We start from the raw sequence: 15906 nt of genomic DNA, 5'->3' as shown, positions 1-15906 counted from the left end.
CGATCCAGTGACGGATCGTAGAACACCGATGGTGGGAGGTCGACGTTTCCACCCGGAAACGCCGGCACTTCCCATCGCATCGCCGGATCGCAAAATCCTGGGTCTGATGTATGTCACCTTAAGTTGCAGTTGCAACGGCATGGAAATGCTGGCAATGCCACAGAGTATGGGGCAAGTTCGGAATGCAAGGGGACAAATACTGATGCCTAAGAGGGTACACTTAAAACTAGATGTTTGGTTATATGAAAAACACCCTTAAGATCTAAACCATAGGTTCTCAAACTCTGTCCTCAGGACCCCAAACAGTGTATATTTTCCAGGTCTCCTCACAGAATCATAAGAGAAATAATTAGCTCCACCTTTGGATTTTTTTAAATGTATTAGCAAGTAATGAATACACCTGTGCACCTGCTGGGTGACCTGGAAAATGTGAACTGTGTGGGGTCCTGAGGACAGAGTTTGAGAACCAATTATCTAAACCATTTAAAATGTATTATTAAGAAGGAAGAAAGTCTTGAAGCATAAAAACGCTCTGTTTTGATCACAAGTTTCCACATAAAACTGCGCTGTTTTATTACGTGTGACCGGTACTATAGAAATCACAAAATGCATATTCTGTAACATGTTGATTTCATTTGAAAATACAGATTTCCAGCTTGGCAAACAAAGCCATGAGGCAGAGAAGGTCTACAGGGATCAATGTTGTGCTTTCCACAGCTAGTCACACACAGGTCTGAATGAACTACTCACAAGTGATTAGGGATGATTTCCTTCCAGCTTCTTACAACATAGGCACTTTTTGGGGTTGTTTTGTTATCTGAAATCGGCATAACTAATCTGATCCGTGATTGAGACGTTCAGTCAGGGCCGGATTAATAATGGGGCTGATGGAGCTACAGCTCCAGGCCCACTATCAGAAAAGGCCCACAGACAGAAGCATCTATTATGAGCAGCTATAGACAGGAATTTATATATCCGTATACAGCAGAAAGAGCTGCCCGAGGCCCCGTCCCCAGGCCGCACCCCCCCCCCCCCTGCCCGGATCAAAAGGCGATTACACAAACATTACAGCGGCACATGGAGGGCTTCGTTAGCCCTCTCAGTGCCGCTTACGCACCTATGACCTGCGCAGCATGTGACATCACTGCGTGTGGTGTCACATGGGAACCGCCCACCACCACCGCATCCCGAAGCTCCCCGGTCCCTTCTGTATATCTACCAGCACAGCAGCTCCGTGAACGCGGCCTGGCCCTGGCAGCAGGGGTACTGAGGTGAGGTTAAGATGCTCGTCAGTCCTGCTGGCCAGGCTGCTGACGTATAGTTACATTTTATACATTATACAGGGTAGGCTTAGCCACTAATGAAAGTTAATTAATATACTAATATTTATAATACATACACTGTGTGTGTGTGTAAAATATATATATATATATACATACACACACACACACACACTATATCTCTCCCTCTCTATACACAGTACATAGATATATATTTATCTCTATCTATGTACTGTGTGTATAGAGAGGGATATAGAAAATATATATATATCTGTATATCTTTCTAAAAATATGTATGCATATCATAATATATAATATTAAATAAAAATATATATCTTTATAAGTATACTGTATATAGAGAGCATATATATATATATATATATATATATATATATATATATATATATATTATGTGCGTGTGTTGTTTATAAATAAGTGTGTTTGTAGGTTTGCCATTGTATACTATAGTACATCTTTTACACAATATAGGGGGGTAGAGACCTTTTCAAAATGAGCGGGTTCCATAGAAAACGTTGGAGCCAATAAGATCTTGTTGTCTTAGTCTCCATCCAATTGCAGATGAGTTGCTTTGCTTTGGCACAAGCATTGGCAGATCTGTGAGCACAGAGGATGGTGCTGTGCTGGCAGGGTGAACCACACTGACACACAGTGGGAACAAGCCTGTTAGTCCATTAGTTGCCTACCCCTGCCATATTCAGTGGCCATTCTAGATTTCCCTCTGTGAAGTGGCCCAGATAGGGCTGCTTTGTCCTACCCCTTTCTGTTCCTCACTCACTCTGCAATTGTGAACGTTCTCAGGCGCTCTGCTGGTTTCACTGTCGCCGGTTCAGATAATCAGCTGGCCCACCGCAGTATAAAAGCGGCTTCAAGGACCAGGGCGGTGGCACCATCCTGTCGCTACAAACTGTTTCCCTTCTGTACATCCGTGCTGCAGAATGCACTTTCAAGCGCCTGTGCACTCTGTAATACAGAGTGGTGCATACGCCACCATCGGTCACACCAATCTTATGGCAGGTGCTGTTTCTCCTATGTCCTCCTATGCCTGCGGCTGTGCGTCTGCATACACTGACACACCTGTGAAACTCCCATAACACATCCATTACACAAACCATATTTGTGTGCATTTCTATCCTGCTTTCCTGTCACCACACAGGATCCCATCACTTTTCCACAACATTTCTGATACTGAGAGTTTTGATCACAAAAGCACCTTTTCTGTGCATACCGTATGCTCCGTAGGGGTGTTTAGAAATTTTGGAGTATGCGTAGTTGAAAAAAAATTGTTTAACTACGTGATCATCTGCATTGTGCATGGTTCTAAGTCAGGTACAGAATGTGTACTGGGGTACTACTATTTGGCATAATGTGTATCGGGGGGTACTGCAATGTGGCATAATACTGTAATGCCATGTGCTTCCCAAACTGCACCGTGGCACCCTGTCCACCACCACATAAATGAACCTAAGGATGACAGGTAAGCATAATTTACTTCACTTTACTAGTTCACAAATTTTTTTTCTGAATGTCTCAATAACAAACTTTTGGCTTAGGGGTGCCATGAAAACAATGCTGCTACTCTAGGGCGCCGTGGTTCAAAAAAGTTTGGAAACCACTGCTGTATTCATTGGTGTCACTACTAAATAAAACGGATGGTGATTGTTTTAACATCTTGAATGTGTTGTGAGTTGAAAGGGAAAAAGTGAGATTTGGTGGTGGCAGGATGGCTGTATGTGCACAGATTTGGTTCTTCTTTTTGGCCTTTGGAAAGTGATATAAATAGAAATTAAATTGCAGATGTCTTACCTCCCCTCCAGGGCCATCCATTATTCCCCCCTAACTGTCCTCTGCCCTGCAACTGTGATGCATGCAGTGAATGTATATGATTTACTGCTCCTCTTGTGTCTCTGGAATGTTTGTATAAAATGTTGTGCACTAATTAAATTAAGCCTCTGCACTGTGCTCTACAGGAACGTTTGTTACACTATTGTTTTGTTATTTTTCTCAAATGTTTTACATTATGATGGGACTCTAAAACCGTGAGGTAGGACCTCAAAATTGTATACATTATGGGACCCTTGGACTGTGATTGACAGTAGGCAGCAGCTATGCCTTCCATGGTGATCGCCACACCCCCACTGCAGACCACACCCTCATAGCACTGGTTACCCCCGCTCCCCACATCAGTAGTTACCCCTCCCCACTGTGCTTCTGCGGCAGCACAAATAGGCCCACCAGAAAGGTCAGCTCCAGGCCCATGTGGACCTTAATCTGGCACTGCGTTCAGGGCACAGATAGTTACCGGATGACAACCATCCCAAAAGATGGGATGAATGAGCCTTGTTTCTCATATTTGGTTTAGTTCTGTTCCAAAGCAGAGCTATCCATTAAGTTGTGCTAGTCCTTTACAACATGAGGAATAGTGCTCCAAGGGCCTGATTCAGAGTTAGACACAATGCTGCCCAGTGTAGCACATATATTTCCCATATGCGTTCGATTAGCAGCTCTCAAATGACAGGCTCTTTCAGACATGCCAGAGGATTCGCCTTAGGCCGATCATATGAGGTTGATCGCAGCCATACACTATACAATCGTCTGGCAGATCGGTCAGAAAATTGAATAACATATGCCCAGCATAAGATAAACTATCATCAGTGACTGATACATTGTCCTAAGTTATAAAACACTGACTTAGTAGGTTGCATTAAAAATGCAGTAACTTTTTAAAATAAATGAATTTGTTCTAAAATATTTTGTAGGAATACAAATACGCTACAGTGACCTCAAAGTTAGTTTTGCTCACTTAATCACGTAGTGAAACAAAGGTTTGCACAATAAAAGTCACAATTAAAGTTAATTAATTTCACTGCAGAAGTAATGTAGTTTAAGCCAGTAGGATACCGTATAGAATGGTTAATGCAATGATGGGCACATGGATACCTTTTCACAGTCATTCACTGCTTCAAAAAGGGGCACACATCATTCTTCTGCTGGGTACACACTGGCAGATATATTGGCTTATCAATTGATCGGCCAAAATATCTTGTTTGCGTCGGCCAGTGTGTACCAGCGATATGTCTGAACTACGTCGATCACAGACATAGAATGTCGGCTGTGCTGCACAACCGATGCAGATATATTGTGGCATCGTGCTGTGTGTACGGGCACTCTACACTCTAGTTTTGAGGTGCGAGCAGAAATCCGCTAGTCGCAGGTTTACAGAGCAGGCAATTAAATTGCTCCGGGCACATAACCCGGGAGCTACATCCCCGCAAGAGAACTGAACTATAAGTAAATTAGAGGTAATACAGCAACCTATTGTTTTGAAGTAAAGGACACTGGGATAAATTCAAGAAATAAAACCTAGCAAGCATATGTGCTCTGTGATATAAGCCAGCACGCTTTCTCCTGTGACAGATAACCATACCCACCTTTACACTAGATTTAAACAATCACATATAATCCCTAAAACAATGCCCACTTAAAGGCTTATATTGCTTTTAAGGACAATAATGACTGTAATCTGTAATAAATGAATAATTGGTATTGATTCAAACACTCTTACTTATCCTGCCTAGATAAACAGGTCAGTGGATGCCAGCCAAGTCCTCAAACAACATAAACCTTGTGTGTGGTCAGGGAACAGAATACCTAAGCTGGAGGCACAGAGTAGTGAGCCAACTATTGAGTACTGCTATCACCATTATGTCAAATACTATCACAATTCAAGGTCAGTAGAAAATGGGGCAGAGGTGTTGTAAATAAGAACATGTGTAATACATTAAATATATACATACAGGTGTCCTCATATCTAGTCCCAATACGCCACATAGCGCGACTTGCCTGGCCTGAGTGAAGCCCGAGAATGCATTTAAGTCATAAGGGGATGTGACTAGGACGCACCAGCAAACTGTGCTGAATAAATTGATGTGTGACACTTGTATATCTGGGTGCGACTGAGTCTATATATGAACCACAACGGAACTTGGAATTAAAAAGCTGCGGCCACTTTGTAGCGCTTCATATACAGATTTAGAGGCTCGGTTGTATATCAAATTAATCAGCACAGCCTACTGGTGTCCTAGTTGTGTTGAATTGCGACAGACGCAGTTTCGGCAAAAAAAAAAAGACAAAAATATCCAACGCGCCAAGAGGGGATTTTTAGTGCGAATTCAGTAAAGATGTGTAAGGATCACCTCTGCTAACAAAAAAAACAAACTAGAACAGGGGTTAAAAAGCAACAATGAACCTTCTAGTATCAGGTTATTAAAGAAAACAAAAAAAAAACAATTTAGACATGGAGATATGAAGTATAAAGGGACAGTTTCTATTTGTTGCTCAATGTTCATGAATAATAAATACAGTGGCAAATAGAATAAGAATGCGTATTAATCAGTTTTAGTTAGTTACCTTTATTACTATGCTTCCGAGACATCTTTATTTAGATTAAAGTTGGAGCCAAAAGAAGAAAGAAGGGTCCTCGTTCACACGCCTGACTGTAGTGCGATGTCAAAGCTGGGGGAAAATCTGTGACCACTGCCAGGAATGTGCAAAAACGCCGCTTTACATTAGTCTGGCTAGGTCCTCACTGGCGTCTTCATGGATTCTGCAAAGAGAAGACCCATTAGTCTGATGCCAATTTTAATGTCTCTTTTTAGGAGATTACTAGCTCATAGTCAAAGCTACATTTGTACACTTTCAATGACACACAAATCATATGTACAGTCGGATACAAAACCATATTTATAGGTCTAGATCGAGTAGTAAAAATATAAGAAGGGTGTTACGTAAAGAGCACCTAACATACCAAGTTACTGAAATTTACCACTGAATTAAATCCTGATCATAGTGTATGTACACATCTACAGTATGTATAAACGGGTTCTATTTGGGATAGTGGAAGAGGAACCTTGATTGCAATCAGAAATCTCCCCACCTGACGACCAGAAGCCCACTTCTACACATTATACAATTAAGTGCTAGCAGTACCACCTACAGGTTTAGTATCTTTAAAGACTTACTATAAAAACCAAATGTACCCTTTAAAAGATATATGAAAATATCCATACTGGTTACTAGTTTCACGTTTTGACACCAAAACATGTGCAGCCATCTGATATGTGCTTGGTCCAGCTGCACAATCAGGAAAAGAAATGTGCTGGCTTTGATGGACTTTCTGAATTCTACATTTTGTCTGCAGAGGTGTTGAAAGGCATTTGATATGATTTACCGCCGGCAGCAGCAGCACGACAGAGGAGGAAATCCCGATCGGCCTAAAGGTAAGTATAAACTAACCTAATTCTACCCCCTAACCCTCCTTTAGGGTGCCTAACCCTAACCTCCCCCCCAGTGCCTAACCCTAATCCTCCCTCTAAGTGCCTAAACCTAATCCCCCCTTCCCCACCGCCTAACCCTAAGTCCCCTGGGGGGTGCCTAACCCTAACCTACCCATGGGGGTGCCTAACCCTAACCCCCCCCCTAGCCTGACCCTAACCTCCCGGGGGGGTGCCTAACCCTAAGTCCCCCCGGGAGCCCTAAACATAACCCTGCCCCCCCGCGCTTGGCATCCCTTCGATCGGGATGCCGGGCGCCAGTGAAATTACAGGTGTCTAGATTTAGATGCCTGTCATTTAACCCTCGCCAGGATTAAGTAGTCGGGAGGCCGGCATTGCGTCCGCCGGCTTCCTGAACGTATACAGTTGAAAGAGGCAGGTGATTTAGAGGTGTTGGCAAAAAAAACCCAGAGTCTCCATGGTATATCCATACATACGTGGTGCTGAAATACAAACTTGAATTGGGGATCCTATACAAATGTTTTGAAGTCGCTTTTAAAATGGAAATTGTTTTTAGAACATGCCTCAAAAGGAGGGGAGGGGATTCAAATGAACTATGTTTTCCCTTGCACCTCTATGGGGTGCGAGGGAAAACTTGCAATGCCAGCAGCTGTGATGTGCCGTTCCAGAAGAGCACGCATCAATCACATTTAATTTAAATCCCCCGAACTCCCGGACAAACGATCTAGTGCATACACACTGTGTAGCCTTCCAAACGACCGAACTATATATTGTGCCTCGGTTGGTGGTTAGATCGTTAACTGTATAATGTCAACACACCGCCTGGTCGTCCGGTAGAGCGTACACTGCATGATTTGTGGGAAATAGTTAGCGAGATTGTCAGATTGATCTGCATGTAGGGAAGACCTGAAGATGCCACGGACGACACAGCGGGAGCGCGCATAGTGCATACACACTTGACTATTTGAATGATTTGTCATTCCGATGCATCGGTTTCGGCCAAATCAAATTATTGCCTAGTGTGCAAGAAGTACTGCATGCTTTTTACTTGTACATAATAAAGGGTAATGATCCAAATCTGTCCGGTTTTAGCACTTCGCTGTCTGTGAACCCACCAAGATGAATGTCTTATGAGACTACTCTGTGGATTTCAAAAAGGAAAACTTTGTAGAAAAACAGATCATAGAAGGGTTTGCCAAGTTAATTTCCCTCACAGTGCCATCATATATGTAATTCTAGGGACCTATACGTCTCTGTACATGACATACAGTACTATAATAGCTGCATTACACATTACTACACCTGTATTGTACTTATAATGTAAACTGTGACTATATGAAAACACAACTTTAACATAAGTTTGAATAATGATGAACATACAGACTACAAATGATGAATTGTTATGCAGTTGGCCAGTATTGAAAAATAGTGACACCTCCAGGTACAAAAGTATATTGTTCCTGAAAATTAGGTCCATTTGGCAACTTTGAAAGTATCCATGTGCCAGGAACACATTTACAGAGCTCAGCTTACCATGGTATTACCAAAGTATCCTCAGTATGGCAAAGTATGTAGCACATTATGCCCCCTGGGGAAAAAAACCCTATATAGCAGACCTAGTTGTACACAATATGAAAACAGCTGCATGTCAAATACAGCACCTTCCCTATCATATACAGTTCTAGGGGTAGAAAGACACCCTTATTGTTTTACATTCCACAATCTGTAGGTAAATTATATAAGACATTAGCTTTTTTCAGACATTAAATGCTTCCTCATCTCTAGTATATTACAAACAAAACAACTACAATAAAACCCAAAACACAAAAAAAACCTATGGAATTTATATCATTAGGGGAATTTGGAACACAACTGTGTCATAGACAAGCAGAAGGAGTTGTGGGAAAATGTGGAAATTTTTCAAGAATGTCCAAAAAATTACATTGATTCTCATTTGACTGAAAGGGGGGAATTCAATTGTTTTTTGCACGTCAGTTAGTGATGGGCAAGCAGAAGTCCGCAAAAAGTTGGTCTTTTGGGCACCCAAGGCTGCTTGTTGAGCTGAACAAACCATATTCTGATTTACTGCACATTTTGTTTGTGAGTTGCTATATTCACATTCATGTCGCTTGGAAAAACTGTTTTATCTGAAAAATTAGTGCGTGCAACTACCAAGCAGTTTAAAATGGATGTAGTGAAAGGTTGGTTTACACATTGGGGTATATTTACTAAAGTGCAGGTTTTTAGAAGTAGAACTGTTGCCTATAGAAACCAATCAGATTTTAGATAGTGTCTTCTAGAAGGTGCAAGATAAATGATAAGTAGAATTTGATTGGTTGCTATGGGCATCACCACCACTTCTAAAAACCTGCACCTTAGTAAAAAAATATGAGATATGGTAAGAACTTACCCTTGTTATCTCTACGAAGTCCATAGGGTTCCACAGGATACCTTGGGGTATAGGTGTGACGTCAGTCGCAGGGCACCAAAGAGTTAAGCTTTCAGCCTCCCAGGATGCACTAGGTCCCCCTCCTATACCCCGCCCCCGAGCCAAGGCACCTCAGTTAGTTACCAAGCCATAGGCCGGAGGAGGAGAAGGAAGAGAGAGAACAAAGATCTGGACACATACAAGAATCACATTCTCACCAGAGGGAGACGGAAAACCGGTGACCAGAGCAAAGCCCATCTGCAGCACAGGTGCGACAGGGCGGGAGTCCTGTGGAACCCTATGGACTTCGTAGAAATAGAGATAACAAGGGTAAGTTCTTACCATATCTCATATTTTCTACTTCAGGGTCCATAGGGTATCCACAGGATACCTTGGGGATGTCCCAAAGCAGTATCCTTTAAGGGTGGGGACGCTCCTGTGCAGAAAGGAGAATCCGCCGCCCGAAGGAAGCATCCTGAGAGGCGAAGGTGTCAAACCTGTAATACCTCACGAAGGTATGGACAGAAGACCACGTAGCAGCCTTGCAGATCTGAACTGCCGAGGCACCACGTCGAGCTGCCCACGAAGGACCCACAGACCTAGTGGAATGAGCCTTCACAGAAGGAGGGACCGGTAGGCCTTCATGAAGATAAGCTTCAGAAATAGCCATACGGATCCAGGCTGCCAAAGTTTGCTTTGAAGCAGGCCAACCCTTTTTACGGAAGCCATAGAGGACAAACAAAGCGTCCGACTTCCTAAACGAAGAAGTGCGGTCAACATAAGTCCTTAAGGCCCGCACAACATCCAAAGAGGCCTCACCCACGGAAAGACCCGGTGAGTTAAAGGCCGGAACAACTATTTCCTCGTTAACATGAAACTGGGAAACAACTTTGGGAAGAAACTCGGGCCGAGTGCGGAGCACTGCCCTGTTCCCATGAAAAACCAAGAAAGGGGGTCTACAAGAAAGAGCCCCTAACTCAGAAACACGTCTGGCCGAAGCAATGGCCAGAAGGAAAACAGTCTTAACTGTTAGCCATTTAATATCCACTGAGCCCAGTGGTTCAAACGGCGGTCCTTGGAGAGCCCTCAGGACCACAGCCAAATCCCAAGGCGCCACAGGTGGAACAAAGGGCGGCTGAATACGGAGAACACCTTGCATAAAGGTGCGCACATCCGGGATTGTAGCAATCCTACGGTGAAACCAGACAGATAGGGCCGAAACCTGTACCTTCAAAGAAGCAAGGCGAAGCCCATGATCTAGTCCCGCTTGCAGGAAGGCGAGAATCCGAGACAGACGAAACTCCTGCGGTGCATAACCTCTCGGTCGACACCACTGGAAGAACGTATGCCACACGCGATGGTATATCCTCGCGGAAGACGGTTTCCGAGCTCGTAACATGGTACGCACCACAGAGCTGGAAAACCCCCGGGACCTCAGCATGGCCGTCTCAACAGCCACGCCGTCAAAGACAGCCGAGTCAGGTCCGGGTGAAGGCAAGGACCCTGAGACAGAAGGTCCGGTCGTAGCAGCAACCGCAGAGGACTGTCCACGGACAGACCCTGAAGGTCTGAGAACCAGTGCCGTCTGGGCCACGCGGGAGCTATCAACAGGAGCGTCCCTCCTTCCTGTTTGAATTTCCGGATTACCCGTGGAAGAAGGGAAACCGGAGGGAACAGGTATGCGAACCGGAACGTCCACCGGACGGACAGAGCATCCACCAGAGATGCCCCTTCGTCTCTTGTGCGAGACCCGTACACCAGCAACTTGTTGTTGTGCCGGGACGCCATGAGGTCGATTTCTGGAAGACCCCACCTGTCCACCAGTAGTTGAAAAACGTCCGGGTGCAGGGACCATTCCCCTGGAAGAACGTCCTGGCGACTTAGAAAGTCCGCCTCCCAATTTAGCACTCCCGGGATGAAGACCGCTGATATGGCCGGAAGATTGCGCTCCGCCCAAACCAGGATCCGAGAGACATCTACGAGAGCCGCCCGACTGCGAGTTCCTCCTTGCCTGTTTATGTAGGCCACGGTGGTAGCGTTGTCCGACTGAACCTGCACCGGGTGACCCTGGAGAAACCGCTGTGCCTGCAGGAGAGCATTGAAGACTGCACGGAGTTCCAAGATATTTATTGGAAGCTCCGCTTCTGTCGGCGTCCACCTGCCCTGGAACAAGTGTGGACCCGAAACTGCTCCCCAGCCCCGAAGACTGGCGTCCGTTGTCAACAGGACCCAATTTGGAACCCAGAACGGACGTCCCTTGTTGAGGTGGGTCGTCTTTAACCACCAAGCAAGGGACAGGCGAACCTCCGGTGTGAGCACAATCGTCTGGAACTTCAGAGACTGAGGCAGCCCGTTCCACTTGGACAGGATCAGGTGCTGCAGAGGTCTGGAGTGAAACTGGGCGTATTCCACCATGTCGAACACCGACACCATGGAGCCCAGTAACCTCATCGCCGAGTGTAAGGACACCCGGCGGCTGTGCAGACAACTGCGCACCCTTGACTGTAAAGCAGAGATCTTGTCCTCCGTCACGAAGATCCTTTGCTGTCCCGAGTCCAATAAGGCTCCAAGATGCAGAATCCTCCGAGACGGGATTAGAGTGGACTTCTGCCAGTTGATTAGCCAGCCGTGCCGTTGCAGCAGTGCAATGGTCAGGTCCAAGTGGTGTAACAGGAGCTCTGGAGATCCTGCCACCAATAACAGGTCGTCCAAGTACGGCAACATGCGGACTCCTTGCAGCCGCAGAGAAGCCGCCATGACCGCCATCACCTTGGTGAAAACACGTGGTGCTGTCGCCAGGCCAAAAGGTAACGCCCGAAACTGGAAGTGGTCGCTGCGGATTGCAAACCGAAGGAACTCTTGATGGCGCAAAAGAATAGGGACATGCAGGTAAGCGTCCTGTATGTCCAATGACACCATGTAGTCCCCAGGTTCCAGCGCCAGAATGATGGACTGTAGGGTCTCCATTCGAAACTTCGGGACCCGCAAAGACTTGTTGAGAGCTTTGAGCTTGAGAATCGGACGATATGACCCATTGGGTTTCTGTACCAAAAATAGATTTGAATAGAAACCCTGGCCCCTCTGGGAGAATGGAACAGGCACTATAACTCCAGCCTGGAGCATAGTGTGCAATACCTTCAGCAGCTCCGTAGTCTTGTTCCGGTCTGATGGTAGACCCGTGGTGAAGAATCGAGCCGGGGGTCTGTGCCGGAAGGAGAGGGCGTACCTGTGGGAGACCACCTCCAGAACCCAAGTGTCTGTCGTAGTGAACGACCAACACCGGGAGAACTGCAGCAGGCGGCCTCCCACCCTGGGATCCCCCAAAGGGAGGCCCGGACCGTCAGGCCGCAGGCTTGTCATCTGGCTTGGGGGCCGGACGTCTGGTACTCCATGCCTGTTTCCAGGGCTTGACCGATTTCTTAGGGCCAGCCTGTCAAGGAAACGACTGTGGTTTGGGCCTGCCCTGGGCCCTAGATGACCGAAAGGACGATGGTCCAGAACCAGAAGGAGCAGCGGCCGACGAGAGACAAGCAGATTTGGCTGCCGCCAGCGTGGCCACAATCTTATCCAGATCCAGACCGAAGAGAACTTCTCCGGTAAACGGCAACGCTTCCAGACCTTTCTTGGAATCTGCGTCCGCCTTCCAGGATCGCAGCCACAAGGTGCGACGAGCAGCTACCGCTGCTGAAGAAATTCTAGACACCAGAGTACTAATGTCTAGAGCCGCCTCGTTGATGTAGGTGGCCGAATCACGGAGATTGCCAATCAACTCCGCCTGTTCAGCCGGACAGTCGGATTCAAAAGAAGCCTCTAATGAATCCGCCCATCGCTCTGGCAACCCAGCAAATGGCCATAGCCGGCCGTGCTGCCCCCCCTGCAAGGGAATAAGCGGACTTCAGGCAGATTTCTACCTTGCGGTCCGTAGCATCCTTAAGGGAGGACATGGATGGCATCGGCAATGTGGCACTACGGACAAGACGGGTCACGTGAGAATCCACCTGTGGAGGGGATTCACACTTAGCAAAATAATTATCCGCGAACGGATAAGCCACCGCCAGGCGTCTCTGCGGCTGGTATCTTTTGCCAGGTTGTTTCCACGCCTCCTCTAAATGGTCCACCAACTGACCCGAAAGAGGAAAGACTGTGGCATCGCCCTTCACGTCTTTGAAAAATACTTAGATTTAGCCGCTGGGGGTACTTCGTCCTCAATCACCAAGGCTGTGCGGACCGCCCGAATAAGTCCAGGAATATATACTTTGGACTTAGCATCAGCGTCCTTAGTATGGAGAGGTTCCTGATCGTAAGGATCCAGAATCTCCCCATCATCAGACGTCCCTTCGTCATCCTCATAAGGAGCGGACAGAGACGCCACCGGCCTTTTATGAGGCCGCATCACAGACTCCCCTTGCAACACATCCGACAAGTGCTGTACAGAACTCGTCAGGGAGTTAACCCACGCTGGCTCCTGAGAACCCGGGAGCGGGGAAATAGGGAGACTGTGGGGTACCACCAATTGTCGTGGGAACCCCTGCATGGGTGACGACACCACAGACTGCTGGGACAAACCCATCGGAGTAAACGCGGGCTGCGGAGCTAACTGGCCCACTAAAGCTGTTAGCGCCTGAGCGAAACAAGCCCAGGGCGGCTCCTGTACCGGTGCTGTAACCGTAATAGGCCGCACCATGGACAAACACTGCCGGCAAAGGCCCTCCGCGCTACCCTCCCCCTCCGCTAACGGTACTTTGCACGTGGTACACTGTAGCCGGAGGGGAAAATCACTTTCAGACATGATGGCACCACGTATGTGACCTCTCTCACCAATTAAGTATTAAATAGGCGAGAGACCACCCTGCAGCACCGCACTGCAAGGGCTTTAGCAGAAAGAACAGGGACAGTAATAAAGCTGACAGTTTTGAGAAGATAAAGTTACAGGCAGCAGCGCTAGCACAGTCACATACAATGCAGAGAAATAACAATTCCTGCACTAACTACACAGACACAGGGCCTGGTAGGACACAGCGCTGCATACACAGACCTGAGCCACAGCGGAGGAGAGGTATGCGGGGGGACCCAGACCACGATGCTTCCTTCCAGGCTTCCAGCAGCGTTCACCATGCGTTGCAGAGAAGATGGCCGCCGAGGAGCAGAGAGAAGCTGGCCTGGGGGAGGAGCGCTGACACAGGACCAGTCAGCACAGTGCAGAGAGGGCTGTGTGCAGCGGGGGAGGCGCCGGCTGTGAGACAGGGAAGGCGCGCTCCCCTGGCATGCATTTAACCCCTGGGACGCCGCAGCGCTACCGCTCTGCTGCGGTCCGCTGTCCCAGGGGGTAGTGGAAAGCGCAGGTTCAGTATCTGCTCCACGCTGCAGCCAGTCCCCAGGGAGCCCCCTGCCTGGGGACTTAGGACCATGTGACCAGCGGGGACCCACCGCGGGACCCCGCTGCTTACCTTTGTCCCCCTTGGATCCGGCCATGGTCCGGAACATCTGGGGTCACCGCTAGCTGTGACCCCAGATGCTCACCAGCATCCCCGGATCGGTACCGGCGTTCTGGTACCGGCGGGGGTGTAGGGAAGACAGCATGGACGTCAGGACTGACTGTCCATGCTGTACATCCAGATGTGCAGCCACAGCTGCACTGAAGAAAGCTTCAGGGGCTCTTCTAGCCCCCACTCCGACAGGTGCACCCGACGCCGGCCGGGCACCAAACTAAACTGAGGTGCCTTGGCCCGGGGGCGGGGTATAGGAGGGGGACCTAGTGCATCCTGGGAGGCTGAAAGCTTAACTCTTTGGTGCCCTGCGACTGACGTCACACCTATACCCCAAGGTATCCTGTGGATACCCTATGGACCCTGAAGTAGAGAAAAAAATGGTGTCAACCAGAACGCATCCCTCCTTCACACACTTGGGATAGTGGAAGGGGAGCTCATATGCACAGATACCAGCTGTGACCGTACATAAGCAGGCAAGTTCTTGAAACTAGCTTTACTGAATGTCTGCTTCATAGATGTTTATGTACGTTTATATAAACTAAACAAATGCATCAACTGTGTATTTACATATTATAAGATAAGCCGCTAACCTTTATTAAACTTGTATTATTTGCATTAGCTAGATTTCAGTAGTTGCTTAGTTTGGTAATTATGTAATATTTTTCATGAGATTTACATTTTCAAACCTTGTCTTGTCTTTTCTTTTTATACATTAGTGGCTGCAGGGCATCCATTTTGCCGCGAACATTATAATGAAAAAGGATGCAACAGCTCACAGTTATACATACACACGATGCACGACTATTCTGCTGCAGTATGGAACCTGGCAGCAACTTGTCTTCAGCCTTTGGTGCATGTTTGTAAATACGGCCCCCACCACCACTGCATAGTCCTATAAGAGCTAAATCATCATTGTTGTTGTTGTTCAGGACTAAGGGGCCTATGTATTATTAATCTTGGAACTGCCGTGATTATTAAAGTTCCATACTCATATTTTTAATGACAATAACCCCACTATGTACAAAAAGGAACTTGCAGGGACAGCAGTTGGGGTAACAGATGTGAGATACATCCCCGGCATTTTGTAGACATCTTTAACTTTTGCGAAAGGCAAAAGACTACTCCGGGGGAAGCTGACACTGCGCATGCACACAGTGTCAGTTTCCACCGCTGGCCAAAGGCTGCGGGAGAGAGATCGGAAGGCTTAAAGCAGTGTATACCATCTGAAGATGGTTTAACTAAATGGGACCAAACTCAGAAAAGCTTTGTTTTTGGAGTTTAGTACATAGGGGTCAGATCGTAGTCCCCATTGGTAATAATGGGAACTGTGATCTGCAATTAGCACTTTGTCAGAGATTTCTGTGAACTCTCCTGCATTGTGCTATTAGTACATAGCA

The 15906-nt window shown here is 47.0% G+C and overlaps 1 protein-coding gene across 2 annotated transcripts in view; it reads right to left on the bottom strand.

Annotated features, from left to right (window-relative positions):
* The window catches only part of SPATS2 (spermatogenesis associated serine rich 2), a 127284-nt gene that overhangs the window by 81941 nt on the left and 29437 nt on the right, over positions 1-15906 (bottom strand). For both annotated transcript variants that reach the window (XM_088448996.1, XM_088448997.1), the window contains exon 2: positions 5709-5904. In XM_088448996.1, coding sequence (XP_088305122.1) covers positions 5709-5733 — 25 coding nt within the window. In that variant the 5' untranslated portion in view covers positions 5734-5904. The remainder of the gene's footprint in view (positions 1-5708; positions 5905-15906) is intronic.

Source organism: Taudactylus pleione, unplaced genomic scaffold (assembly GCF_031769625.1).
Source record: "Taudactylus pleione unplaced genomic scaffold, aTauple2 ptg000005l, whole genome shotgun sequence".
NCBI classification, from domain to species: domain Eukaryota; kingdom Metazoa; phylum Chordata; class Amphibia; order Anura; family Myobatrachidae; genus Taudactylus; species Taudactylus pleione.
The sequence above is the reverse complement of the archived record's forward strand: the minus strand, read 5'-3'. Positions and strand labels throughout refer to the sequence as shown.